Here is a 26,881-nt window from a genome sequence, read left to right as displayed (position 1 = left end):
ACTTTGAAAGACCTTTGAATTAACTGAGACTGTAGAATATTTGCAGATATTGGCAGAGAAATTTCTTTGATCTTAAGAATCAGTTTAAGAAATTTCTGTTTGCCATCAACAGCCTTATGTCTAAGGAGTGCTTTCTGGTTTTTTATCCAGAACTTTTTTTAAAGATAGATAAATGGCAGATAGGAATCACAGCAGAGTGACAGAATTCGTTTTCATTGGCTTCACCGATCATCCAGATCTTCAGATTCCTCTCTTTATGGTGTTCCTGCTAATCTACATTGTCACGCTGCTGGGGAATTTTGGGATAATCCTGCTCATCAGGATCGACTCCAAGCTCCATACTCCAATGTATTTCTTCCTCAGCCACTTGGCCTTTGTAGACCTTTGTTATTCTTCAACCATCACACCCAAAATGCTGGCAAACTTCTTGTCCGAGAGAATAACAATTTCTTACCATGCCTGTGCTGCACAGCTGTGCTTTTTTCTTACATTCATGATCACAGAGTGTTTCCTTCTTGCTGGGATGGCATACGATCGCTCTGTGGCCATCTGTAACCCTCTCAACTACACGGTCATCATGTCCCAGCGTGTCTGTATCCAACTGGTGGCTGGCCCTTACCTGTACGGTTTCTGTGTTGCCTTGTTCCACACCGTAGTTACATTTCGCTTGAATTTCTGTGCTTCTAATATGATCAATCATTTCTACTGCGATGACCTCCCCTTGTTAGCACTCTCCTGTTCTAGTACCTACACCAAAGAAATGTTAATATTTGCCTTTGCTAGCTTTACTATGATCTCCTCTCTTCTGATAGTGCTTGTCTCCTACCTGCGCATCTTGGCCATCATTTTGAAGATCTGCTCTGCTCAGGGCAGGCAGAAAGCTTTCAGCACCTGTGTCTCCCACCTGACAGCGGTCACCATCTTCTACGGGACCCTGATTTTCATGTATTTACAGCCCAGCTCTAAACACTCACTGGACAGAGACAAGGTGGCCTCACTGTTCTACACAGTGGTGATCCCCATGCTGAACCCTCTCATCTACAGCCTGAGGAACAAAGAGGTGAAGGCAGCCCTATGGAAAATCATATATAAAATATACAACTGCTTTAAATAACATTTTAAATAATGTTTAGAAAAGGAACTGTCCGCCCCACTTTTTCTTTCCTTTTTTTTTCCTTTTTTTTTTTTTTTTGCTTTCGACTATTCTCATTGGCACCTCCTCCTAGACTAACTGTAACTTTCATAGTATTAAAAGGGCTTTTCAACTATTTTATGCTTTTTTTTCCATTAGTGAAAAGCAGCAAGAACAAATTGTCCAGTTAGTGAGAACCAGCAAAAGCTTATTAATGGTGCATGTCATGAAAACAGGGATGCCTTTGTTCTTTAGTGAGATTGAATGAGCAGGCTTGTACCAGCACGAACAGTGGTAACAGTTGTAGCTAGACCCATAGAAAGCCCTTCATCTGGCCTGGATGCAAGGCTCTCATCGCAAAGCTCTCATCATATACGAGGTTAAATCTATCGCCATCACAAGTGAGACTACTCTCCCTCCCAGAGAAAGAAATGCACTTTGGGGACCAGCCATCCTTCCAGTAGGCATCTGCTTAACAAGTCTTTCTGGGATTCAAGAGGAAGTTATCATAATAATCCCAAAGCCTTCTCAGTGAGCTTGTAGTCAACTTATTCTTCTTAACAAGCCACAAGAGATTAATTAGCAGAAACTAACAAGAAACTTTCTTCTTTTTGAATGTCAATGAACACTTCTAAAGTGCGTTTTTGCATGGCTAGGCCCTGCAGTCAATGACTAGCGAGTCAAAGGGTTCAAACATATGAGTAATTTAAGGGACAGATTTTTAAGGACCCTTAGGCTCGCTCTTCCACATCTTTCTAGACCTTCACTCATACCACAGGTGCTGCTGCTCTGCTCATACAGATGTTGTTGCAAGAGTCTGAAGGAAAACAAAAACATACATCTCTTACCACCACCAGCAGCAATGAGGCAGTATGAGAGGACCCAAAGAAGAGCAGAGCAACTGGAGCCAGCCAAGAAATGAAAGCTGGATCCAGACCAGGGCAGCACCTGAGTGTGGGGTGATGCCTCAGCCATCACTGAAGAGGAATGTGTGGGAGATAAGATCACACACTGATGTCTTGTTCTGTGTTACAAATTGCCATTCGCACATGGTATTCAAAAAACAATGCTACTAGCACTCCGTTTTTCTTTTATTTCCCTATACATTCTGCCTCAAGTCCCCTCCAGCATGCACCCACCCCGCCTTGCAGGAGAGTATGATTAATTATTATTGATTATTATATAATTATTTCTTAGCTGATTTAAATATTATTTTGTTATTAATAATTGTGAATTATTACTATTATTAACCACTGGTTTCAAAAGTTGGAACTTTAAGAAAAAAACAGCATAATAATTATGTTATTCATAACATTGCAATGTTATGAATTGCAACCACAACAACAACAAAATAATAAGGAATTGTCCCAGGCAGCAAAAATGCTACTTGCATTAAAAAATGCCTGGGTCAAGAGAAAAAAAAGTTGTGTGCAGAATGGGATTCATTGGTGGCAAATCATTTAAAATTTGCTCTTGAAAATCCAGCTCAATTATATTTAAGGGTAAGCCATAGAGCTCACCCATTAGAAATAGGCAGGATATTAACAGAAATGCACAGCAATATGTTACTTCTATTTTTATTTTAAAACAAAGATTGATTCACCGACACTTATAAGTGTTGAGTTATACACAAATAAGTTATCTGGGCTTCCTTCCATCTGGGCAGATGAAAGAAACTGTCTTTCCTTTATTGTAACCCCATCTGGAAACACCTTCTGGAGGTCATTTTTTTTCCTCTTCATATTCTATACAGGAAGTCAAAGCTATTTTTGTACACCTAATTAAAATTAGATTATGTTAATCCCATTCATTGTGCCTTCCGGAAGACCTGTTTTAAAGGTAAATCCATTTTTTGTACTCCAGTTATTTTTAGACACTGCTTTTAGAAAAAAATATATAATAATGTTCCCCCAAAGGGGGGAAGGTGCAGACTGTCCTTCACCCTCATGTTCCTCAGGCTGTAAATGAGGAGATTCAGCAGGCAGCTCACCGACATGTAAAAAATGAAGACCACCTTCTCCTGATCCAGCAAGTGTTTTGAACTAGGCCATGAAAAAAAAAAGTAAATAGCATTCCCATAGAAGACAGTGAAGCACAAATGGTAAAGACTTGATATCTGTCCTGTTTAGAGTGAATTTTCAGGATAGTTATCAGTGTGTAAGCATAGGATATGTGGATTATCAGCCGCATGGTGATCATATGGAATCCAAAACCACAAAGATGACTACGGGATTGACACTGGTATCAGCAGGAGAGCTTTAGTATTGGAGGACCTTCACACTAGAAATGATCAATGGCTTTGAGACTGCAAAAAAAAAAGACAGCCGAAAGGTTTTGGCAGTAGCGGGAATTGACAGTCACAACCAAATATGAGGCAGGTACGGGCAGAATAGGGACCCTCTGGGACGTGGCAACTTCAGCAGGCTACAGATGGCTGCAAAGCAGTCAGATGCCATCACAGCCAGGAGGTGGCACTTGGCCATCCATAAATTAGGCATCATCTTGGAACAGTCGTAGTGGCAAAGACTGCATACAAATAATACCGGGCATCACATCCAACAGAAGAAACAACCTTTCTCTCTGGCAAGAAATCTGACAGCATTTTGGGGGCAATGTAAGAGCAATAGCAGATATGTAAGAAGGGGAGGTTGCTCAGGAAAAAGCACATGGAGGATGTGAAGTCTGGGACTGGTTTTTGACGGGATTTTCCCAGCAAGGGGAACTGATGAGGACCTGAAAATCTGGGCAGTCTTTCAGTGCCATTAAAATTAATTCAGTGATCAGGTTATCATTTCTGTGAATGGGGAATTAGCTCAAGTGGTAGAGCGCTCGCTTCGCATGCGAGAGGTAGCAGGATCGATGCCTGCATTCTCCAGGGTACTTTCCATGAGCCAGCAATGTGGCCAAGAAGGTGAATATTATCCTGGGCTGCATTACGAAGAGTGTCACCAGGAGGTGATTTCTTTTGTGTGTGATTAGGAATGGATGTAAGAAACTGAGAAATAAAAACACAGAGAAGGTTGTTGATGAGAAACACTTTTCTGAGAAACTTGTACGGGATTCCTGTCTTCCAGCCAGCCATCCAAAAGCTGGGTAACTAAGTTCCTTTTACAGCTAACCCATAAAGAAAGGCAACACTGCAAGCTGAGTCATCCCATCAAACATGAGGAGGGAATAAGTCTCTCCTCATAATTAAAATCTTCTGTAACAATTTGGAGTAGAACGTCCCTGAATTTACCTGACTTTGTGATCAAAGGCACCTTTTGCTTTTCTGAGACACAAGGACAATGTGTACAATGGCTGAAGTATAAACTTTAATCAAACAATTCACAGAAAAAAAAATTCTCTCTTGGCTGCACATGAAGTCTGTGCAGAGCCAGGGAAGCTATTCTTTTCTGAAGAACTTACCGATTTCCATTGAACAAGAAGAAGAGTCTCCAGGACCTGTATGCAAAAAACCCAGGCTTGTTCCTTTTGCCTTTCAAAATACCTGTGTGGGCAAATGCCTAGCAGAAACCCACAGAAAGGTATTTCAGTGACCTTGAGGTGAATAGAGTCAGGGAAGAAAGGATGAGGAAAAGAAAAAGCAAATATTCGAGCAGCTTTTCTATTTATAGAATTTTTCTCTAGCTTGTAATAATATCTCAGCAAATATTACGCAGACCGATTCACAAGAAGTGATTATCAGTGACTGGGACTGATGAGGCTGTAGTCTCAATCCTGACTGCTTAATAAGTCATGTCACAACTTGTTCTAAGCAGGCACAGTTTTCCATCCTGGTGGATGTTTTTCTTGCACTAAGCAATACATCAAAATGTTCATGGTTCCAAAAACAAGCACATATCTCATCTGCTCCATCTGCTTAAACTGTGAATTATTGTGCAGGCCGATTTGAACCATCCAGACAGGACTATGGCCATAGCCATACTCCAGGTCTGAGGATGAGGGATGCCAGCTGAGTCATTCTTGGATTATTAGTATTTATGGTAACTTAGTGGCTGGAAATACCACATCACGTTTTAGAGTTACAAAAGACAACAGAAAAAGCAGGAATCATAGAATCATAGAATGCTTAGGGTTGGAAGGGACCTCTAGAGATCATCTAGTCCAACCCCCCTGCATACGCAGGGACACCTAGAGCACGTGGCACAGGACTGCGTCCAAGTGGGTTTTGAAGATCTCCAGAGAAGGAGACTCCACAACCTCTCTGGGCAGCCTGTTCCAGTGCTCTGTCACCCTCACTGTTAAGAAATTTTTCCTTAAGTTCCTGTAGAACTTTTGATGCCTCAGTTTCTGGCCGTTTCCTCTAGTTCTGTCGGTGGCCACCACTGAAAAGAGACCATCCCCGTCCTCTGCACTCCCTCCCTTGAAACTCAGAACATGAGCTGAGACACCTGCCTTAGAGGTAAGGTATCTACATTTAAGCATCTAAGGAGCTTTCCAACTAAGAAAAAAAGGAAGTTGCTTGTCCCCTGGAGTAAGGGATTTCTGGAGGGAGGGGAAGACTTTCCTGGCCAAAGGTATCTACATAGTCACAATTTATATACATAAAATTGCATTATGCATCTGTAAATGTACATACTGTAATTTATATCTACAGATTTTAAAACTAGGTAAGATGAACCAAGAATCAAAATGGCAACCCATAAAAACCCTAAATAAATATGAATGATGGATATATATATACACAAGCATATTAATGGGATCCTGGGGTGCATTAGGAAGAGCGTCTCCAGCAGGTCGAGGGAGGTGATACTCAGCCCTGGCAAGGCCGCATCTGGAGTATTGTGTCCAGTTCTGGGCTCCACAGGACAAGAGGGATGTGGAGCTGCTGGAGAGAGTCCAGCGCAGGGCCACAAGGATGATCAGGGGCCTGGAACATCTGCCCTATGAGGAGAGGCTGAGAGAGCTGGGCCTGTTCAGCCTGGAGAAGAGAAGGCTGAGAGGGGACCTGAGCAGTGTCTATAAGTACCTCAAGGGAGCGAGTGAGGAGGATGGTGCTGCCTCTTTTCACTGGTGGCCACTGATAGAACTAAAGGAAACGGCCAGAAACTGAGGCATCAAAAGTTCTACAGGAACTTAAGGAAAAATTTCTTAACAGTGAGGGTGCCAGAGCCCTGGAACAGGCTGCCCAGAGAGGTTGTGGAGTCTCCTTCTCTGGAGATCTTTAAAATCCACTTGGACGCAGTCCTGTGCCACGTGCTCTAGGTGACCCTGCGTGTGCAGGGGGGTTGGACTAGACGACCTCTAGAGGTCCCTTCCAACCTTAAGCATTCTGTAATTCTATGATTTTATGAATTAATGTGTGTGTGCGTGCATATATTTATATGCATTCATTTATGTATATTCCAGTCTATAGAAGGAGGTAAGCATTTCAGAAGGCAAGGAATGTCTCATGAGTTCAATCTCTCTCATGTGACTTTTTTTCCCCCACTGATTTGAAAGAGAACCTAGGAGGCATTTTACTTAGATGGGGCAAATCTAGGGCTAAGCAACTTACCTCGTGTCACTTAAGGAATCTGTGACACTTCTGGGAACTGAAACATGATCTTCTGGTTAGATTATCAAGTTTCATGGTGACTGAGCTGTAAACACTTGGATGTGTTCACCAGTAATCTGCCCATTTCTTGATATGAAAGGAGCTTTGATAGTCATTTTCACACTGACAGCAATAGCTGTTATTCACTGCCATTACCCAAGCTAACAGTGCTAATGTATTCTCAAACCGCAAGTGTTCAAAAGAGCTAAATTCCTGAAATTAATAATAGAAGATGGTAAACACAAAGGCAAGAATGACAAATGCATATCTTACAGAGACAGGTCAACAAACAATTTAATCCAAGAGCGGTTAATGACCCATTGTACCAAATGAACAATGCAGAAACTTCTTTATACACATGTCCAGTGTCCACCACTACTTCATAGAAGAGTGCTATTTCTTTTCATATCATAGTACTACTGATATAAAAGAGCACAAATTTTTTAAAGAGACCTCTCTATTCTTCTGAAGCATCAGGGAATAATTATCTTTCAGATGAATGTTTCCTATCCATCACTTTCCCAAGGGCATCCTTCACCTCCTTGTTCCTCAGGCTGTAGATGAGGGGGTTCAGCATGGGGGTCACCATGGTGTAAAACACAGAGGCCACTTTGTCGAGGTGCTGGGAATGCCTGGAGCTAGGCCGTGAGTACATAGATGCAGCAGATCCATAGAAGAGGGCCACAGCTGTCAGGTGGGACGCACATGTGGAGAAGGTTTTGTACCTGCCCTCAGCCGAGCGCATTCTCAGGATGGTGGCCAGGATGTAAGCGTAGGAGAGAAGAATGATCAGGTTGGTTAGCAACAAATTGAAGCCAACCACAACAAACATCATAATCTCATTGATGGTTGGATCAGTGCAAGAAATGGCATAGAGTGGGGGCCCATCACAATAAAAATGATTGATGACATTGGGACCACAGAAGGACAGTCGAAATGCAAACCCGGTATGGATGGTGGCATTCACAATCCCAGCAACGTATGAGACACCTATCAGCAGGACACAGACTCTGCTGGACATGGAGACTGCATAGAGCAATGGGCTGCAGATGGCCATATAGCGATCATATGCCATAACAGCCAGAAGGTAACATTCAGTGGTGGCAAAGGTAGCGTAGAAATAAAATTGTGTAAGGCATGCAGAGTAAGAAATCACTTTCCTCTTTGCTACAAGATCTTTGAGCAATCTGGGTGTGATTGAGGAAGAATAGCAGATGTCTAAGAAGGATAAGCCGCTTAGGAAGAAGTACATGGGGGTGTGAAGCCGGGGATCTATGCGGATTAACAAAATCATCCCCAGATTCCCTAACACAGTGATCACATAGACGACTGAAAATACCATAAAGAGGATGGCCTGGGTATTCAGATGCTCCGAGAATCCAGAGAGAACAAATTCAGCAATGAGGGTCTGATTTCCTTTGTCCGTCATCATAGCACAGTTACTAAATGAAAGCAGAGATATAAACACAAAGTCAGCATATTTCTCCCCCGATATAAATCATATAAATTATAGATAAATAAAAGTATTTTTTATTAGGAAGCACAAAGCTCAGAGGCAGGAACTGCAGAACAACAAATTGCAGGTTTGTCTCAAAACACATTTCAGGGAAAATAATGTGCATGATGGAGTGTATTTCTAAAAGAAATATTCTTTTCCTGTCACGTCTAATTTGGTTTTATAATGTTACCTCCCAATAATAAGATTGTTCTTTTTCCTGAAGAAGCTTTGAAGTTTGTTGCTTACCAAATTTGAAGAAACGACCATAGCAATTTCTTCTGGATTTAGAAAACTGTCTTCTGGATTTAGAAAACTGTCTGTATCTTTTTTTTTAAAAAAAAAAAAAAAAAGCATTTTTAAGAAAATACAAAGAGAGAGAGCACTGGTGAGAGTATTAAAATAATCAGATAAAATTCTGTCTGGCAGTGCCTTTGTACCTCTCTTGATTTCAAACAGAGTATAAACTAGCACCCACCTGAGACTTGGTTAAACATCTTTAAAATATCTGGCTTTAGCAAGACATATGTCAACCTTGGGTGACTATTTTATGTGTATAGAGGTGCCTATGTGCCTTTATAACAGACCAGCTCTTTATGGCTAGATTTAGGCTAAAATTGATAGGTGCTCCCCAACTCACCTGTTTGCTCACATTTCAGAGGTCCTTTCAACTTAGCAGAGACCCACAGCCAATCCTTGATGCCTCCCAGACAAAATCTGATGTGGGAAATAAGCCCCTTCTTTTTGAGTGTTTATGTTAAAAGCAAGAACAATTCGCTGAAGGACATCAATTCCTGACTGAGAAAATACTCCCTTTATACAATCCTTTTACGACAATACCAAGGGTTTTACCAGTAACTACCTGGTAGTTCTTCATACATAAATTTCTCCTGGGAGTTCTTGATTTTCTGAAATAGCTCCTTAAGGAGGAGACATGAGCTCATACTAAACAAACACAATTGTTTTCATCAAATAAGATGTAAACTGGGGTGTTTTTCCTATTTCTTTTTGTGTACATTTTATCTCTTGGAATACTAGAGGATTGAAAAGAATTGATTCAATAATAAAGATTCAGGAAATAGAGATTAGGAAATCTAAAATTTCCTAATCGTAAAGATTAGGAAATAGATTTAGGATTTGGAGAACTTTTGCACAGGGAGCAAAAACCATTTATGAACTTTTCTGCTACAGTTTGTTTTAGCATTAAATAATATATCCCGTTATTATAAAAGCTAGAGAGTCTTGTATCCAGGTCTTCTGTGGGAGTCAAAGTCAGGTTCATGAGGAGAAAATTCTCTTTGATTGCTTTTAAAAAGGGGGAAAAAATGGCGTTTGCATTAGATCTTCTAGGGAAAACATCCATATAAAATGTGTGTCTTTCTTCAAGAAGCTAGTCTCTTACCTTAGTGACCTTTATATCACGGAAAAAAGCATTGCTCAGACACTGCCTTCATCCATTTTGCATTTCTATTCATTCCAGAAACTTTCTTGCATGCAAAACCCATCTGTGCACAGCTGAATTATAGATGATTATTTAACAGCTAGTTTCACATTCTTTTATTTGGTCGTTTTTGAAGGACTCCGAAATATCTAACAAACCCATTTCTTCCATGTCCCCAGTATTTCTGAGCTCCTGCTTTGGTGTTTTTTCCCTTCTGTTTTAATTCCCTTTCTCTTTCTTGAGATTGTCAGACTCGCTCCTACATTAATCCATGGTGGTGTGATGTATTTTGGGTCAGTTTGCCCCTACAGAGTGTTGGTGCAGCATCACCTGTGTGAACATGGCTTCTAGGACGTACAGTAAGACACATGAAGGAGAATTACATGTCATCGCTTCATTACCTGCTACTACCCTAGAGATCCTTGTTTGGATCTACCGGAAGAAGCTTCCTCCAAAAACCATACCTGTAGTTCATCAGTCCTCCGCATAACTCTTGCAATTTGTTAATCAACATCCTCCTTCTGAAGCCACAGTCATGTCTCACATGTGCCAAACTTGAGCATACATCTGAAAACCATTTCCAGGTACATCTCTGCTCTCCTGTGTGTGCCAAAACATACAGTTCCTGATTTGTCATTTGGGATGTGCTACAGCTCCCAAAACACAGCCCAAAGGTGGGGTGACTTGTGTCATGCACCAGTACTGAACCCCATAGCAGTTCTCTGAAGTGCCCAAAATAGACTTGCATCTTGCAAGGAGAAGGCCCTGGGGTTAATACCCACCCCATATATTCTGACCCACTGACATGAAATATTAATTTTAAAGAGGACACATACACTTTCAGCATGATGAGATGAAACTTTCCCTTTTATTCTTAAATTAACTCTCTAGAATATGCCTTCAGTGTGATTGATCTTAAAAAAAAAAACATATTTGCCCTGCAGACCTGGCAGCTAATCACTCTTAGCTGCTGAGGAGCAAATGGAGAATAATACGCATTTTCCAGACCAATTCCCTCTCATCCTGAAGTAGATATTTAAAATAGATCAGATGAATCAAAAGCCCCAGATGCCTTGTTCTCACCATAACATGAACCAATGGTGACTTACTCAGACCTTACTGTATTAGAAGCACCTAAAAATAGTTAGCATGACTCCCAGACCACGATGACTAAGCCCCTCAGTGAACCTTGGAAGCAGAAATTATAAGTAAGCTGAAGTCCAGTTTGCTTCCTGGAAAATGAATTTTGCCAGCCCTGAGAGACATAAATAAGAGAAGTTGTGGTGGGGGAGTTCTGGTCAACGATGAGCATGCCAGGACCATCAGATGAGTGAGGCCTGCCTGGATACAGGGTCTGGCCAGAAGCATGAAGGTTTTCTGTGTTGTCAGCACCTGAGGAACAGCTGTGAAACGCTGGGATAACCCAGCCTGCTCAGGCAGGACCTTGCAACACCACTCACAGACCAAGTTGAACAACCCATGGCCTCAGGGTATCAAAACCCTTCTTTCTCCTAGGCAAACTGACAGCATGGTGATTTACAGACTGGAGGTTGCCCATGATGGAGACGTGTCTGGGATGACATGATGTCCAGTGCTAGTGATTTGCATGCAGTGTATGAAGCACTGAGATAGGCTGTTGTACAGGAAAGACTACCATTACCCTTGGACAGAGAAACCAAAAGAAATAATAAATAAAGTTTATTATACTAACCTTAGATGGCTACATAGAAAATGCAGAAACAAAGTTATGGAAAGCATTGCCCCTCGCCAGCATATGTTCTTTATTTAACTTTTTCCATTCCCTTTTGCGCCACCTCTTTCAAGCCACAGAATTCAAATATTGCTGCAACACTGCATAAACCCTCCTGTATATGCAGTATCAACTGCATATATTCTAGTCCCGTTCATAAGTTTGTTTACTCCAGAATAGTTTTCTCTTTTTGCTTTCTTTTCTATTTTTCTATTTTGATGAATTCATAATTACAAGGAATTTATTTCTTAAAAGACTCCAACGTTGAATCTATTCATAATTCAGACTTTCTGCTGTGTTTAACAGAAGACAGCATACTATATCTCATCAATCATGTATGCAGAAAGGTAAAATGCGCTTGATAGGCCAGGTCAGGCTTACTCGTTCTCTTCCCTCAGCTGTGACAACTAATGCCAGTTTCAGGTTGGTTAGAGAAAGGCCTCAAGACACAAAACACACTCAGGAACACACTCGAGACAGAAACTTCTTCATCGCTCTTCTGGAGGCGTTCTTCACCTCCTTGTTCCTCAAACTGTAGATAAAAGGGTTTAACATGGGGGTCAGCACAGCGTAGAAGATGGATGCTGTTTTTCCTTGAACATCCAAGTGATTGGAAAGGGGATGTAGATATAAGAAAGCAGCAGAACCATAGAAGAGGGCCACAGCCACGAGGTGGGACGTGCAGGTGGAGAAGGCTTTATGCCTGCCCTCCACAGAGCGGATATTCCAGATAGTGACCAGGATGCAAGTGTAAGAGACAAAGATGGCCAAGACTGAAGTTATTATGATGAAACCAATGCTCGTGACCATCACCTTCTCATTTACCCAGGTGTCAGAGCACGAGAGTAACAGGAGGGGAGGGATTTCACAAAAGAAATGATCAACAACATTTGGGCCACAGAAAGACAGTCGGAGGAGAGTGCAAGTGTGCACCAGGGCATTCAGAGTCCCAGCAATGTAAGAGCCCACTAGCAGGCGGACACAGACTTTAGGGGACATGACAATCAAATAGTGCAGAGGTTCACAGACGGCTGTATAGCGATCATAAGCCATGACAGCCAGGAGGATAGCTTCTGTAGTGCCAAATACTGCATAAAAGTAAAACTGTGCAATGCAGCCCCTAAAAGAGATTATATTCCTCTCAACAAGGAGGCCTGACAGCAGCTTAGGAGTTACAGACGAAGAGTAACAGATGTCCAGGAAAGACAGGTTGCTGAGGAAGAAATACATGGGGAGACGAAGCTGAGAGTCAGTCCTGATTAGTATGACCATGCCTAGATTCCCCACCAGAGTGGTGACATAGATCAGAAAAAAAATCACAAAGAGCAGTTGTGGCAGATTTGTGAAACCCAGGAGAACAAACTCCATCACTTCTGAATGGTTTCCCTTAGCCATTCTCCTGGTACCAAGGCAGAGGAGGAGGTAAAAAAACATGCAGAGAAGGGGTGAACTATTTCTCCTAGCATTAGGGATCCATAGTGCTGGAGATAACATACAGTTTGGCATTTCCTGAATGACTAACCCACTTATTCTGGAGAAAATATGTGTTCGTTACCCTCAGGCATGCTGCAGAAAAAAGACAATAAAAAAACAAACCTGGAAATCAAGTAAACAATATATTATACCATGACATCAGAATACATCATAACTGTAGAAAAATATCTTAAAGAGGCCTAGCTTTTACAGGCACATTACAGAAAAAAAAAAAAAGGTCTTGCAAAGATGCTCTCTTCCTTGAACAGTCCAAATTCCTCAGTTCTTTCCAATACATGTGACTGAGAGGGTTACTTTCTTTCGCTCTTTCTTTTTTTTTCCTCATTTTCCTTCCTTCCTCCCTTCCTCCCTTCCTCCCTTCCTCCCTTCCTTCTTTTATTTTTTTCCTTCAGAGGGGAGAATTTCTTATTTAAGGAAAAATAAATACAATAATGCTGGGTCCTAATGGGTCCTAATTTGCCACATTAAGTAGTGTGCTGCATTACATAGATGTATGACATGTTTTCAATAAAATGCCTAGAAGGAAAGTTTATATGCTTATAGCCAAAAAAAAAAAATCCCACTATTCTGTTTTGGTTAATCTATTCCATGCATGTGGATACCTCTGATTAGTTCTTTTTACAAGAGTCACTGAGTAAGACTAAATCATTTGTGTTACCCTTGGCCACCTCTCTAGGTTCTCAGATATATTAAGTAGCAAGGAAGAAGAGATCTACGCACAGTTTTTCTTCTTGTGACTGTTCCATAACACGGCTTCAAGAGTTGAATATTTTCTCAGGAGTCATCCACTTCAGCCAGAATGCACTATAGTATTGGGAATCCTCACTTATTTCTTTTGTTTGTTTGCTTGCTTTTTCCTGGTATTCATCTGCTGGCTACACTCCTTACTGTTCACTGTCACTTCAATATGACCTCATATACTTTTCCTCCTCTGTGCTTCTTCACAGTGAAAAAAAAAAAAAAAAGATACTGTCCTACTAGAAACGACCTTAAAATGTGTATATAATTTGATAAAACATGCTTTTCTGAAAAATGGTTGTCACTATTTGTTCTCTAGTCTGCCAATTTTTTTAAATACTAGTTAAATTATTGTTTCTTCAAAAAGATTCTTGTTCTCCCCATCATCCTTCTCAAAGCATATGTTACTTCCTTGTCACTGAGGCTGTAGATTGGAGGATTCATCAGAGAAACCATAACTCAATAAGGTATGGAAGCCACTTTGTCTTGGCACCAGTACTTAGGTTTGAGACACAAGACTGCATCAACTCCCTAGAAGACGGTGATGACAGTAAGGTGACACATGCCTTGGTACCTACCCATGGCAGAGCAGATCCTCAAGATGGCAGTCAAAATGCACCTGTAGGAAGTGAGGGTGATGAAGCTAGCGAGGATTATATTAAAGCCAACAGACACAAAAATGTAGTTGATACTCATTTCAGAATGAAAGACAGCTAGTTCTGGCTGCATTTCACATCAGAAGCGATCAATGATCTTGTGACCACAGTGTGGTGATGCACCAGGCAATACATTTCTATTAAAAATCCAGGGCTTTGGGATTCATTCCCTGAGGATCTTTTCTTCTCAAATGTAGACAAACGAAACAACCATAACAAATGAGGACATGAGCTCAAGTATTTTTGAACCCTTATGTATTCTATGACCAAGCCTCCCTAGAGAGCTGCATGTCTCATTATGTGATAGACACTTATTTGTCTGCACACTTGAATTAATTGGTTCCACGTTAAGACTGTAAGTATCTATTCATTTCTCAATTATTCTATAAATGAGTGACTACATTTTCACCCTCTATTTTTATTATGATCACCAAAAACATCTTCATCATCATCATTATCCTCAAGATATTTCAAAACCATTTAACTAAGACCGTAAGAACAAACATACTAGGCCAGACTACAGGTCCTCCTAGCTCAAATTCCTGCTTCTGGCAAGGATGAAAGGCAGAGATCTTCAGGGAACCATGTAAGGATTAAAATATGTATGGTTTGGTACCCATATGTCCTCCCAGACTTGGATATCAAGAGATGATGTATAAATATTTAGCAAAATATCTTTGTATTTCTCTTCCACGGACTTGCCTTGACATTCTTCAACCACAAAGATGGTAGACGCAAAGTGTTTGTATATACAAACTCTCACAACTCAATAAACAACTTATAACTCAATGTTATATATTAATCACAAATAAACATCAAAATCCCACCCTGATCTGTTTTTCTTCTAGGACGTAGGAAAATATCAGTAGCCTGAGTGGGTTTCTAACTTATAAGGATGGTCCTAAAGCTGGAAGTAGTTTATTTTTTGTTTTTGCTGCTCAGATCGAACACTACTGTTAAATTTTATCAAACCAATCCACATTTATCTAAGATATAGAATAAATCTTGATTTCACTGAATCTAGCTGATTGGTGGAACCCGTCCACTAAGATTATTGAAAAATAACTTCTTACCATCTTTGGTTCTCTAGCCAAAAGGACCCTGATGCCACAAATGTACTCCCTGATCCATGGAGATAGAAACATAGTTTGCCCAAAGCAAAACATTGCAATGTGCAACATCTGCTATCGATTGTGGGATTGCTCTTTCTCACACAGTCATACTGTCCTAAAGGGGAACATGCTCATCTATGTGCCTTTTTAATCAAAGGAGAAAAGATATTCATTCCCCAGCTTATGTGCCTACTTTTCCTGCCAGCTAGAAGGAATTCAGAATTATCAACTTTAATGTGGATGTCCAGAATGGGATTCACTTCACCTCATTTTAGAGGTGGGATTCAGCTCATATTAAGTTGTGAATTTAGGTGTCTATACTTACCTATCTGTGATCTAAGCTTTCATTATATATAACTAATGGGATGCAAGTTAATAAAGTCAACAGTGTTTACTCGTCTATTCAGCTGACAGAAAAATTTAGGTGTCTACCCTACAAAGAGCCACGATGTTCCCTAGACTCCACGGAAGGTCTTGACTAGATATTCCTTGACCATAAAGGAAGCTTAAATATTTCACCTATATGTAAAAGTGGCATGGTATTTGCTTAGAGTTAAGGAGCCAAGTCATTCCTCTAAAGATAGTTGATTCCAACTCTAATTGCTAAATATCTAGGCAAGGGAAGGTGAATCCTACCCCAGTGACAGCAGTGTTTGCTCAGAACTATATTTAAAATAGATTTAGCTAGGATTTAGGCAGCTCTGCCTAAAACAGCAAGCCTCTCCAGCTTCAGCTAAAATCCATGGTGTGCCCTCTACATGAGAGCCAGAGGATAATTTCAGATATGCGTTTCTAAACATATAGTAGCTACAGGGTTAAACCATTATTTTGATTGTCTTATTTCTGTTTTCTTAGGCTAAATAAATTTCAACTAGAAACTCATTTCCAGCTAAGCAATTAGCATTTAGCATGACATTAAGACAGGGTAAACCAGGATGTGAAATACAGAGTCTGTATTTAATATTTGAGAGTCCTCTCAAATATTAAAGAATTAGGACTAAGTAGCATTTTGTAGCTCTTTTCAGAAACAAAGACAGCATAATACCTTATTCTTTTGGACTTAATACAAATAGAAAGTGTATTATGTGTTATATATTATAAATAAGAATAACTCTGGGGACAAGATTCTCTTGTGGGTATCCTTGGGTATCAATATTAGAGCCCTTAATGTTTATGTCTGCTTTAGTGCTACCCAGTGTAAGAGAGATGTCAACATACTGGAGAAGTTCAGTGGTGACTACCAGAGTGGTCAGGAGGTTGGAGCACATGATGTACAAGGAGAGGTCAAAAGAACTGGGTTTGCTGTGCCTGGAAAAGCAAGGGCAAGGAGGAAATCTTATTGCCGTCTCCTACTCCCACATGCAAAAGTGTGGAGAAGGAGGAGCCAGGCTTTTCTCAGGGGTTCACAGGGATAGGAAAAGAGGTGATGAACTGAATTTGCAATTTGGGACATTCAGATTAGTTATGTGAAGTGGGGGGAAAAATAAAACACGGTGAGGCTGCGCAGACACTGGAGCAGGGGTTCAGGGTGGGAGGTTGTATTAGAGAGGTCCATCGATCCCTTCCTCCTTCCCTGACAAGGTGGCCTGGATAGCAGTAGCTGATAAAAGAGGAATGTGTGTGTAAATAGCCTGCGAGTGAAACACCCAGTGCTGTCTGAGAGGGAGCTTGCCCGGACTGATAACATTAGAGAGGAAGATGACCATCATCTGGATTAAACAGTAACCAGGGAGTTAACAAGACATTTTGGAAACAAAGAAGGATTCAGCTTTGCTGCGCTGCAGTTACACCCCTCAATGACCTTACAAACCTTTCAGGAAATGAAATTTTATTCAGTAGAATAAGAGTAAAGATATTGAATACTACCGGTAGTGGAGTAGTAGTGTTAATAATACAGTAGTATTCAGTAGAATAATAGAAGAGACTGTCCACAATCTGCAATCTGACTTTTTAGGTGACAGAAGACTACACACCACAGATATGCTGTGGTGCCTGAAGTAGCAGTGAAGTGGCACATGTCATAGCTCACAGTCCAACCCACTATAGAAATTTTGAAAATATTCTCCTCTATTAAATTTTTTGTAGGAAAGGCTCTGTCCTGATACAAAAGAGAAATAAATGCAAGAAAAAAATGCAAGACAATGAAGATCACATGCTTATAAGTCCTATGCCTATGTCTTTATTAGTTAAAATTAACTACTGAAAACAGTTATCAGCAATTAAAGAACTGAGTTAAATCAGTTTAATCAATTAACTGACTTAGTCCTGAACCAGTTGAGAACAGTGAATCATCCAAAGCATCATGTAAGTCAAAGTGAAGAAAATTCAAAAAATATTGTAGATCTGAGTTATTTCATCAAAAAATGAACTTTTCACCTTCATTCCCTCTGTCTGCAAACTTGTAGCATTCAGCTTCATTTTTTTTTTGTGATTGTCCTCAGAGCTTCCTTCACTTCTTTATTCCTCAGGCTATAGATCAAGGGATTTAACATAGGAATCACCATTGTATAGAGCACCACTGCCCATTTATCTTCTCCTCTTGAATTTTCTGAGCTTGATCTTAAATACATAAAGAACGATGCCCCATAGAAGATGCTCACAACGGTCACGTGTGAAGCACAAGTGGAGAAGGCTTTGCATTTGCCCTTGGCTGAGCGGATCCCCAGGACAGTGGAGAAAATGGCAATGTAGGAGCTCAGGACAACGAGAATGCTGGAAATACCATATAAGCTAGCAGAAGTTCTAAGAATGGTGCTGTTGAGGGTGGTGTCAGAAGTCGAGAGTGAAATCAGAAGAGAGATATCACAGAAGTACAAATCAATGACTTTGGAGCCACAGAAGGATAAATTTAATATACCAATGGTGTGACTCATGCCATTCATCAGCCCCATCAGATATGAACCAAACACCAGCTGGAAACAGTGTTTTGGAGACATGACAGTTGAGTATAGCAGGGGTTGACAAATGGCCACATAACGGTCATATGCCATTGTAGCCAGCAGGAAACATTCAGCAATTCCCAAAATATCGAGAGTGAACACTTGAGCTATGCACCCAGCATAAGTAACATGCTTCTCCTCCAACATAAAGTCAACCAGCATCTTGGGGGTAACAACTGTGGAAAAGCAGAGGTCCACGAAAGCCAGATTGCCCAGGAAATAATACATGGGGGAGTAGAGCCGAGGGTTGGTTTTGATTAATGTGATTATCCCAAGGTTACCCAGGATGGTAACAAGATATATGAGTAGAAACACCTGAAAGAGCATAACCTGAATCACCGGATGAGTTGTGAAGCCCATTAAAGTGAATTCAGTCACCTGGGTGCAGTTGCTTTTTGCCATTAGTTTGATGCACACTTTCTGTGTGAAGTATACAGAGAAAGATCAATAATTCCTTGTTACTGCAGGCATGTATCTCCCTGGTGAAAAACATCTCCAGTGGGCAGTGTTATTGGAGCTGTGTAAGATCTCATGTAAGATCTAAAGGAAAACTTAGACACAGATCAATTAGAAACAGCTTACTAAAAGGCTTCTCAAGGAGCAGGTAAAATTAACTGGAGTGCTGCAAAAGCCAAATTCTGCTCCAAGTGACATAGCAAGGTGTGGTCTCATCCTTCAGTTCATTTTTTGAGCTGCTTGTTTGGCAATGATCATTATAGAAAGTTGTACTAAGGTTACTAACCAGGGTAGCCTCACCTTGGTGCTGGGTTTCACACTCCATGAGAGTCTCTTCCTTTTGGGACACTGAGATTATGCGTCTCGATCTGAAACAGAGAGGAAGTGCTTTTACAAGGTAACATTGCTCATCTTCCCACAGGCAGGACAGAAGTCTGGTAGGACAATAATTATTCATCATCTTTCTCATCTGCCCATCTGTGCCAAGACTTTTTTTTCATGATTATGAAAGCTTAAAACACAGAGAGTGATTATAATTGGTCTTGCCTCACTCCTGATAACTTCTTTTCCCATTACAAATACTTCCTAGTTCTCTGGCCTACAATCTGTAAATGGAAATGGGCAACACCAGACACTGAGCAAATCCTCCTTGAAAATACTGGTGGAGAAGGAGAGAAATGGCTCCTTGGACTTGTCCCATCTCCAGCAATAAGCTCCCTAAATAATGATTATGGGAATGGTTCTGGTCCTCATACAGGAGTCCCTTCTGGTCAATGGGGAGCGAATATTGCGAACGCTTACATTACATTACACTCTGATAATGTAATCTCTGCCTTCTCAACAGTTTTGTAGTAAGGAGGCAGAACAGTGAGCTGCTTGTTTTGGGAAGAAGGTGCAGAGTGCCATATCCTGGAACTCTTCCTTCTCACCAACATCAGAACTTCCCAATCTGGGCAACACAGAGAGAAAAACAAAAAAGAAAGAAAAGAAAAAGAAAAAGAAAGAAAAAGAGAAAAAAACACGTTTAAAGAATCCATAGTGACAAGACAAGGACTTCACTGAGGCAGGTACAGAGGCTTTTGCAAGGAGGAAACTGGTTTCAGAAGGAATGAAGAGTTATGCCTATGCTATTATCAAAGCCAAGAATCACACATCTGTAAAAGATCTGTACAGATCTCCTCAGGTAACTCACCGAGGTAGCTACTGCTGGAAGGACAAATCTTTGACTGAAGAGGAACTGAAGCCTAGGACCCTGCAGAGAGGGCAAAAGGACTGGAAGAGTTTTCAGGATTATGTAGAAAGACAACAGATGCTAGAAAAACACAGAGGGGCTCTCCCACAGAGAGGAAAGGAGACATTCAGCTGTCAAAAGCTGACCCATACTCTTCCACAAAACAAAACAAAAAATATATGCAGCATAACGTGCAGGAGCACACACAGACGCCTGCAATGCAGATGCCTAGGGATGAAGAATACAAAACCCACACAAGTGTTCCTTATCATTTGTCTCTGTCTTCCCTGTCTTTTCCTTTCGGAGCCATTTCCTTTTTGCAAGACAAAACTCTGAAATTGCTGGAGATGCTATTTCCTTGCTCCTGGGCCTGAATTAAGGCTGAAACACAGTGAGACACACTTACATTTCAGCAATACCTCTCTCTGCTTCCCTCTTGAAAGTCTCGGAGAGATATGATGTGGAGAAGCACCTGGCTGAAGCTTTGCAGCAGAACTTAAAAACAAGCCAGCTTCACTAAACACCCTTATTAGTTCACCTAATACAGAGATTTGGAGATTGGGAGTCTCTTGCAGTCTCTGGAGCATTAAAAAGCTCAAAGCAGGTCATTATCTTTTCTTTACACTTTTCAGTTTGGAGAAGCATACCCAGAGGAGATGATCTCAGTTCGTATGATCAATGGGACCTTGGGCAAGGAAATCAAAGAGGACAAACCACAGAACCACAGTCTATCTTTCATGCTTAAATTTTGAACAACTTCACAGAGAAAATAACAGTTCCAGAAGTGCTTATTTTGACTTTGCCAGACTAAAATTATATAATCACAGAGTCATGTTTTTGAGGTTGGAAGGAACCAAACCACAACGCAGAGCAACTTCAAAGGTACGACTTCAAAGATGGACTGGGTCACCCAGAACCCTATTTCGTTTTAAAATTCTCCAAGGATGGAAATTTTACAATCTACTTGGGAAACTCCTAGTGCTTGACCAGCCTCACTTTGTATTTCCCAATATCAAACTAACACTTCCCTTATTGTGACTCAAACACCATCCGGTGTTTGCCCACACTCATGGTGAAATATTTTTTTCCTAACATTTTACCTAATATATTTTCCTGTGTTGCAGCTTGGCTCTTTGCCTTTCACATTGCCAGTGTGCTCCTCCAAACCAAATGCTCTAGTCCTCTGTATCCACCTACAGGGTATTTAAAGGCAGCAAAAAGATTGTCTCTTCTCCAGGAAGCATCCAGATGTCTCTGTCCAAGCAATCTGCAAGCAGCAGTCTGCCCAGGAGCCTTTGCAATGACACAGAGGATGAAGGACAGCGACTATAAAGTTCTGCTCAAAATTCTTTGGTTCCCAGGTTGGAAATAGCCTGCTGGGCTTGAATGTGTTTTTTTGCACCCTTTCAGAGCTGCGTGGGATGAGCCTTCTCATGCTGTCCCACCCCAGTGTGTCATTAGGACTTTCTCACCGTCTCCTGAACAGAGCGTCCTTAGCAGTGCCGTGCAAATGTGCTGAGGCTGCTCTGACCTGCTAAAGTGGCGCTATCGACACAAACTGTTCTTCTCTGCTGGATCTTCACCTTTATGATTTATGATTTTTAACCTTCACAGATTTCTACGGCCCTTCCCTGCAAATATCCAGAGCTGAGAGCAGGCCACTAGTCTGTGTCCAGGATCGCAGGTTTTAAAACATTTCTAGTTCCTCATTAGGGGTTATAGGCTACGTTCTAAGGTTGTTAGGGTAAGAAAACCTAAGACACAAACACTAGGGCCTCTGAGAGGGCAGCTCCTCCATATTTCCATCTTCTTCCGTATATCCCAGAGGGCTCTAGTGATGCCGGTTCGGCTTGGTCACTGCCTTTGCTCTGTGTTAAGTGCTCAGTACAGCTGAGCAGATCATTACCCAGAGCTGGAAAAGAAACAGTCCAGGAATATTACCCACTTCTGGAGCTGACAGCTTCCAGAAGGCATAAGGCTCCCTCCTCCAGCACCCAGGCACCTTCTGGGCTTGCAGCTGGAATTCTTAAACCCAGGACAAGCCTTCTTCCCCTTTCATTTTAGATGTCACCCCATGCTGCCCCCTGATTGCCTCAGTTCCCCTTCCTTGCTGATTTGCATCTGCAACAGTGCAGGAAATTGCAAACAGCCCTTTGCAATGCAGACACAGAGGGAGGGGGAACATGTTTTGGGGATCACCCAGGAACATTTCAAGTGCAGCAGTACTGCTCTGTCCCTGCTCTTGCACAAAGTACAAGGTAGCCTCCCTCCGTGCATCTCGTGCAACTTGTGCAGAATGCCACTAAGCTGTGCAGCAGCAGCCTGGATCACTCAAACCTGGCATCATTTTTGTCCCTGTATGAAACCCAGAGCTGGGCAGACTCTCACCAAGGCAAAGGATCCCTTCCGAAAAGGAGGGACCTCCCTTGCTTGCCTCTCTCCTTCTCTGTCCTGGGTCCAGGACACCCCTGTCTCCACCCCTTCTGCAAGGATCCATAGCAAAATATGAGTTCCAAACCGAAAAACAAAGTGATGGAGAAACAAACAGAAGGGATATTTTTAAAAGCCTGCTAGGAAACCCCAAGAAAAAAAAAAATAAGACAATAAAGTTTCTTGCACTACAGAGGAGGAAATTCTGCAGAGACCAACCAGCCTGGAACATCTTGTAAAATGGACTCATTTAAAGTGGTCCCATGTTCATCATGTTCAGATGCTTGGGTGCTGTGAAACCCTTCCTTAACTGGCATTGTCCATCCTAAAGACATCCATGAGGTTAGGGCTGCTTTCTGATGTCTTGTCAGTGCAGTGCTGTGGCCACAGGGACATCTTAGCTTTCGTTTATGAAAAATACAGGAAAGGGGAACAGGTCTGCAGCCTTGGGAAGAAAGAAGTGAAAAAGCTAATCTAGCTAATGCTCTATCTCAGAAATAATGCAAGCACTTTCAATAGCAACATGGTTTTTAAGCGCACACCTGATTTTGAGGACATGCGTCACATTTTCAGGCAAGCGGAGGCACTGTGTAAGGAAATCTCTTCAAAGAACCCAGCTGCAAACCTGGGTGGAAGGCAGCCGCTTACCTCTCAACCCCACACTGGAAAATTCCCAGGCTCGCTGCCTTTGCCCTCAATTTTCCCAATCTGGAAGCCTGTGCTGAGGACCAGCTCCCCAAAGCCTGAGGAAGGGATTTTTGCAGATGTTCCTTGCTCTCAGGTTCACCCCTGCCATGCCTTGGGGACATGCCGGTAGCTCCCTCCAGTGAGTGAGCATGATGCACAGCATGGAAGCTCTGCCTGCAGCAGATGGGGCCCCACAGTGACGCTCTGGGCACTGAGGAACATCTTGAGCATCTCCCCAAGCCCAGACGCCCCATGCAGTACCAGTCCTGCCCTGCACCAGCTCCGGCCATGCTCAGACCCAGTGCTCAGGCTCCCTCCATCCATCTTCTTGCTGTCAGCGCGCTCATGCTGCCTCTCACACCTCCTCATCTCTGCGCTCAATACCTGCCCGACGGCAAGAGACGGGAGCTGCCAGCGCTGCTGACAGTGGGAGATGAATGGGTCCGCGTCGGCGCTGCAGGGCACAGGGAAGGAGGGATGTGCAGAGCGGTGGCGAACGCTTCAGTCTTGGGAGCCATCTGCAGGGCTGAGACCCTATGTCCCACCAGATGGCCCCGAACTCCCTCCTCGTGCCTTTTGGCCTCCTAAGCAGATTCCTTCCTCTCTTGCATTGGTCCCAGTCCAAAAACCTCAGCTCCAGCTGAGATTATGCTGTCCATGTAGCCCACTTTGGCTACTCAAGACATCACCAGAGTCAGATTTGTATCCCTACCCCATATGACAGCTGCAAGGAACTGAGAAGGATTTTAAGCACCAAGCACCTATGCAAAAGTGAAGCCTGAGCAGCTGCTTAAGTTAAGTCCAAGTTTATAGGAAGGGACTGGCTTTGCTGAAGCAATTAGTAGCAAAGTCCTGATGGGGAGATATTCAGTGTCAGCAGGACCCAGGCATTGCTGGAGAGAGAAAGCCTCTGGAATGCTGTTAGTGACCCACGTATAAGGTGAGAACAGAGCAATAGTGCTGCAACAACCTCCCCCACAGCCATGGACAGGACACCTTGGACAAACATTTCCAAAGCTACCTGCTTTAATGAGGAGGGCACAGAACTCACAGAGCTGTCAGACTGTGACTACAGCAGTCACGTCCCGGCTTTGAAGTGCCTCATCCACCACACAGGCTTGATGCAGACACAGTTTTCCGGCTTGTCTTGTGCTCACCAGGTAATGTAGCCAACAGCCTAGTTTAGGTGCACAAGAACAAGCATTCTCTGTTGCCCCTTGCAGGAATCCTGGACAATCCAGGTCCAATTGTGCAAATGAACTGGTTGAGCTGGGGAGGAACGTGGCCTCTAGTTCAATCCCTGCACATAATGCCCCAGCTGCTACACCCTCCTGCACCCTGTTCCTCATTTTTCTTGCAGGAACACTGCATTTCAGAGGTCAGGTAGTCTCACTTCCCATCCCCAGCCATGACAGGGCCTCTTCTTTGACCTCTCTCTCTACCACGGGCTGTGCTACTAGGGTCTGGTAGGACCTAACTCTGGTAGTTGAGATAATAATGAGGGACTCATTAATAACCTATGCGTCTGTGACCATGCAGATGCTTGGTGGACAGTTACCCCACAGCCTTGGCCCCTTGGACAGAGCTCTTGAGCCCTGGTGCCCAGCACAGCAGTGCTCATCCCTCCTTCCCTGCACCCTGAAGCGCCGACGCGGACCCATTCATCTCCCGCTGTCAGCAGCGCTGGCAGCTCCCGTCTCTTGCCGTTGGGCAGGTATCGAGCGTGGAGATGAGGAGGTGTGAGAGGCAACGCGAGCGCGCTGACAGCAAGAAGATGGATGGAGGGAGCCTGAGCACCGCGTTCGAGAATGGCCGAAGCTGGTGCAGGGCAGGACTGGCATCGTATGGCTGAACTTGGAGGCTCCCTGGCACATAAAACTGAGGCAAGGGGTGAGTCGTCCACGCAGAGGAGCCAAGGAGAGATGAGCATGCTGTGTGGGATGCAGTTAGCAGGGAGCACTGCCTGCACCTCCCCAGAGCCACACGGGCATTGCACGGACTCGCGCAAGATTGCCGCAGCCTCCAAGCACTGCCGTGTTTTTTAATAACGGGTGCTGATGGCAGCCTGTCGGACGAACTGCCAGAGGCTGTAGTATGGATATCTGCAACGTGCTAAGAGTGAGAATAAGGGGGAGGCAGGGGGGACACGCAACATCCACCTCCATCCTCATGCTGCCTCTCTGAGCAGCCAGGCAGGCAGGCAGGGGATGAGCTGCTTCCACCAGCCCATGCCTTCTGCATCCCTGTACTGCGGGGTGCTCTGCCTGGCACAGCACCCCTGCACCTGCATGCACCCAGCCCACCCCATGCACCATGGCTGCCCCTGCCACACGCCCTCAGCACCCCCTTCCTCCTGTCCTGAGTCTTGGGGGCTGCCTGGTCCTCAAGACCTGCCCTAACACAAAAAGAAGACGTTTCCACAGCCCAGCCCAGGTTACCACCACCCCATGATCAAGGACCCCAGCGCTGGTGCTAAGCAATGGGCTTGGCCGCATGAACCTCCTTGCTGCTGCCATGCCCCACACCATGCCTGCCTCTGTAGGACTGATGCACCACCATTCCCATGCAGGACTGGGGTCTTGCTGGGCCAAGCTGTCATCATGGAGGTGGAGCATCTCCAGGGGACAATGAGTTGGTGAGATGTGACTGGAAAGGAAGGGGCTGTAGGGCCCAAGGAGAATGGGAGGAACTGGGCAACCAGGAGACAAATCCCACTGCCAAGACCAATTTGGGCTTTCTCTGGGGTGAAAGGGCCAGAGTAGCTCCAACCCTCCACCAGACCAGATATGTTGTATAAAAGGGCTAAGGAGACAACATGGCTTTGCTCCAGAAACAGACAGACATGGCCCTCCCTAGCCCGGGATCCCCTTGCGCCATGTCCAAGAGCACCAGCAGTGATCCCAGCCCAGCCTGGCCCCATCCCAGGGCCACGCTCGCCTCCCGTCCATCACCAGCTCATCAAGGCACCAAGGCTGTGGGGAAGAGGGGAGGGATGTGGCTCCGCAACGCCATGAGGCAGCCAGCCCCCCGAGGACCGCTGCTGCTCCGGCCTGCTCGTCTCCACGCTGCGCAGCCGGGGCAGGGGAGTCTCCACCCCCAAGCAGGAGGATAAAATCCCCAGCACGGGCGTGGGGGACCGGAGTCTGGAGCTGGCGCTGCCTTGAGCTGTGGAAGGGGCTTCGGATCCCCACTGCGCGGAGCTGAGGGCCGGGGCCACAGCAGCCTCCCACCCGTTTGCTGCACTCATGACAGGTAAAACCCACCGGAGACAAAGCTTCTCGGGTCCCGCTGGTGGCCTCCTTGGTGACCAGGTCCCCACGCTCCATGTGCCTGTACAGGAGCCCAGGGTGCCCCTGGGGTGATGGGGTGCATGTGGGGTATTCAGGGAGCCATGCGCGGCTGGGCTGCCAAGGGCCAATGCCTTGCGGGCATCTTGCACCCTTCTGTCCCCTCCGGGATGAGCTGGCACCATGGGGCAACTCACATAGGCAAGGGGACCCGTTGCAGCAGCACCTTGGAAGAGCGTGTGCATGCTAGGAGGTGGGGCAAAAACAGGCTACGCGAGGGGCCCAGATGCCTGGGTCTTTTCTCCATCTCAGCATACGGAGGACAGGATGGGGTGGTTAGTAGACAAGAGTGAGGGGCAGGTCGCGTGAGTTCAATTCCCACATCTGGGAAGCAAGCAGGGATGTAAGAGCGGCCAGCCCTGTGCCCACGGGAGGGCTCTAGGGACCGCGAGGTTCCCGGGACCGCAGCCTGGCAGCGAGCGGTGGGGCCCAGG

At 43.8% G+C, this 26,881-nt stretch overlaps 4 protein-coding genes and 1 non-coding gene across 5 annotated transcripts; 2 read left to right on the top strand and 3 right to left on the bottom strand.

The window, feature by feature from the left end:
- Positions 1–172: 172 nt before the first annotated feature.
- LOC104571944 (olfactory receptor 8U3) lies at positions 173–4,813 on the top strand. The gene is made up of 2 exons (XM_088534243.1): positions 173–1,060; positions 4,763–4,813. Exons 1-2 carry the CDS (start codon positions 173–175, stop codon positions 4,811–4,813), a joined length of 939 nt encoding a protein of 312 aa, XP_088390369.1.
- TRNAA-CGC (transfer RNA alanine (anticodon CGC)) lies at positions 3,935–4,007 on the top strand. The gene has a single exon. It is a non-coding gene; the product is annotated as a tRNA-Ala (tRNA).
- Positions 4,814–7,144: 2,331 nt separating the features above from the next.
- On the bottom strand, positions 7,145–8,118 carry LOC104571937 (olfactory receptor 5AP2). Its single transcript, XM_010219072.2, has one exon. The coding sequence runs from the start codon at positions 8,101–8,103 to the stop codon at positions 7,156–7,158; it is 948 nt and encodes a 315-aa protein (XP_010217374.2). The 5' UTR covers positions 8,104–8,118; the 3' UTR covers positions 7,145–7,155.
- A 3,698-nt stretch (positions 8,119–11,816) lies between these two features.
- On the bottom strand, positions 11,817–12,752 carry LOC104571936 (olfactory receptor 5AR1). Its single transcript, XM_010219071.2, has one exon. The coding sequence runs from the start codon at positions 12,750–12,752 to the stop codon at positions 11,817–11,819; it is 936 nt and encodes a 311-aa protein (XP_010217373.2).
- Positions 12,753–17,746: 4,994 nt separating this feature from the next.
- Positions 17,747–18,698, bottom strand: LOC104571942 (olfactory receptor 5G9-like). Its single transcript, XM_010219077.2, has one exon. It carries the CDS (start codon positions 18,696–18,698, stop codon positions 17,772–17,774), a length of 927 nt encoding a protein of 308 aa, XP_010217379.2. The 3' UTR covers positions 17,747–17,771.
- Positions 18,699–26,881: the final 8,183 nt, after the last annotated feature.

Source organism: Tinamus guttatus, unplaced genomic scaffold, assembly GCF_059628265.1.
Source record: "Tinamus guttatus ecotype Peru unplaced genomic scaffold, ASM5962826v1 Tinamus_guttatus_pri_ptg000546l, whole genome shotgun sequence".
NCBI classification, from domain to species: Eukaryota; Metazoa; Chordata; class Aves; order Tinamiformes; family Tinamidae; genus Tinamus; species Tinamus guttatus.
The sequence above is the reverse complement of the archived record's forward strand: the minus strand, read 5'-3'. Positions and strand labels throughout refer to the sequence as shown.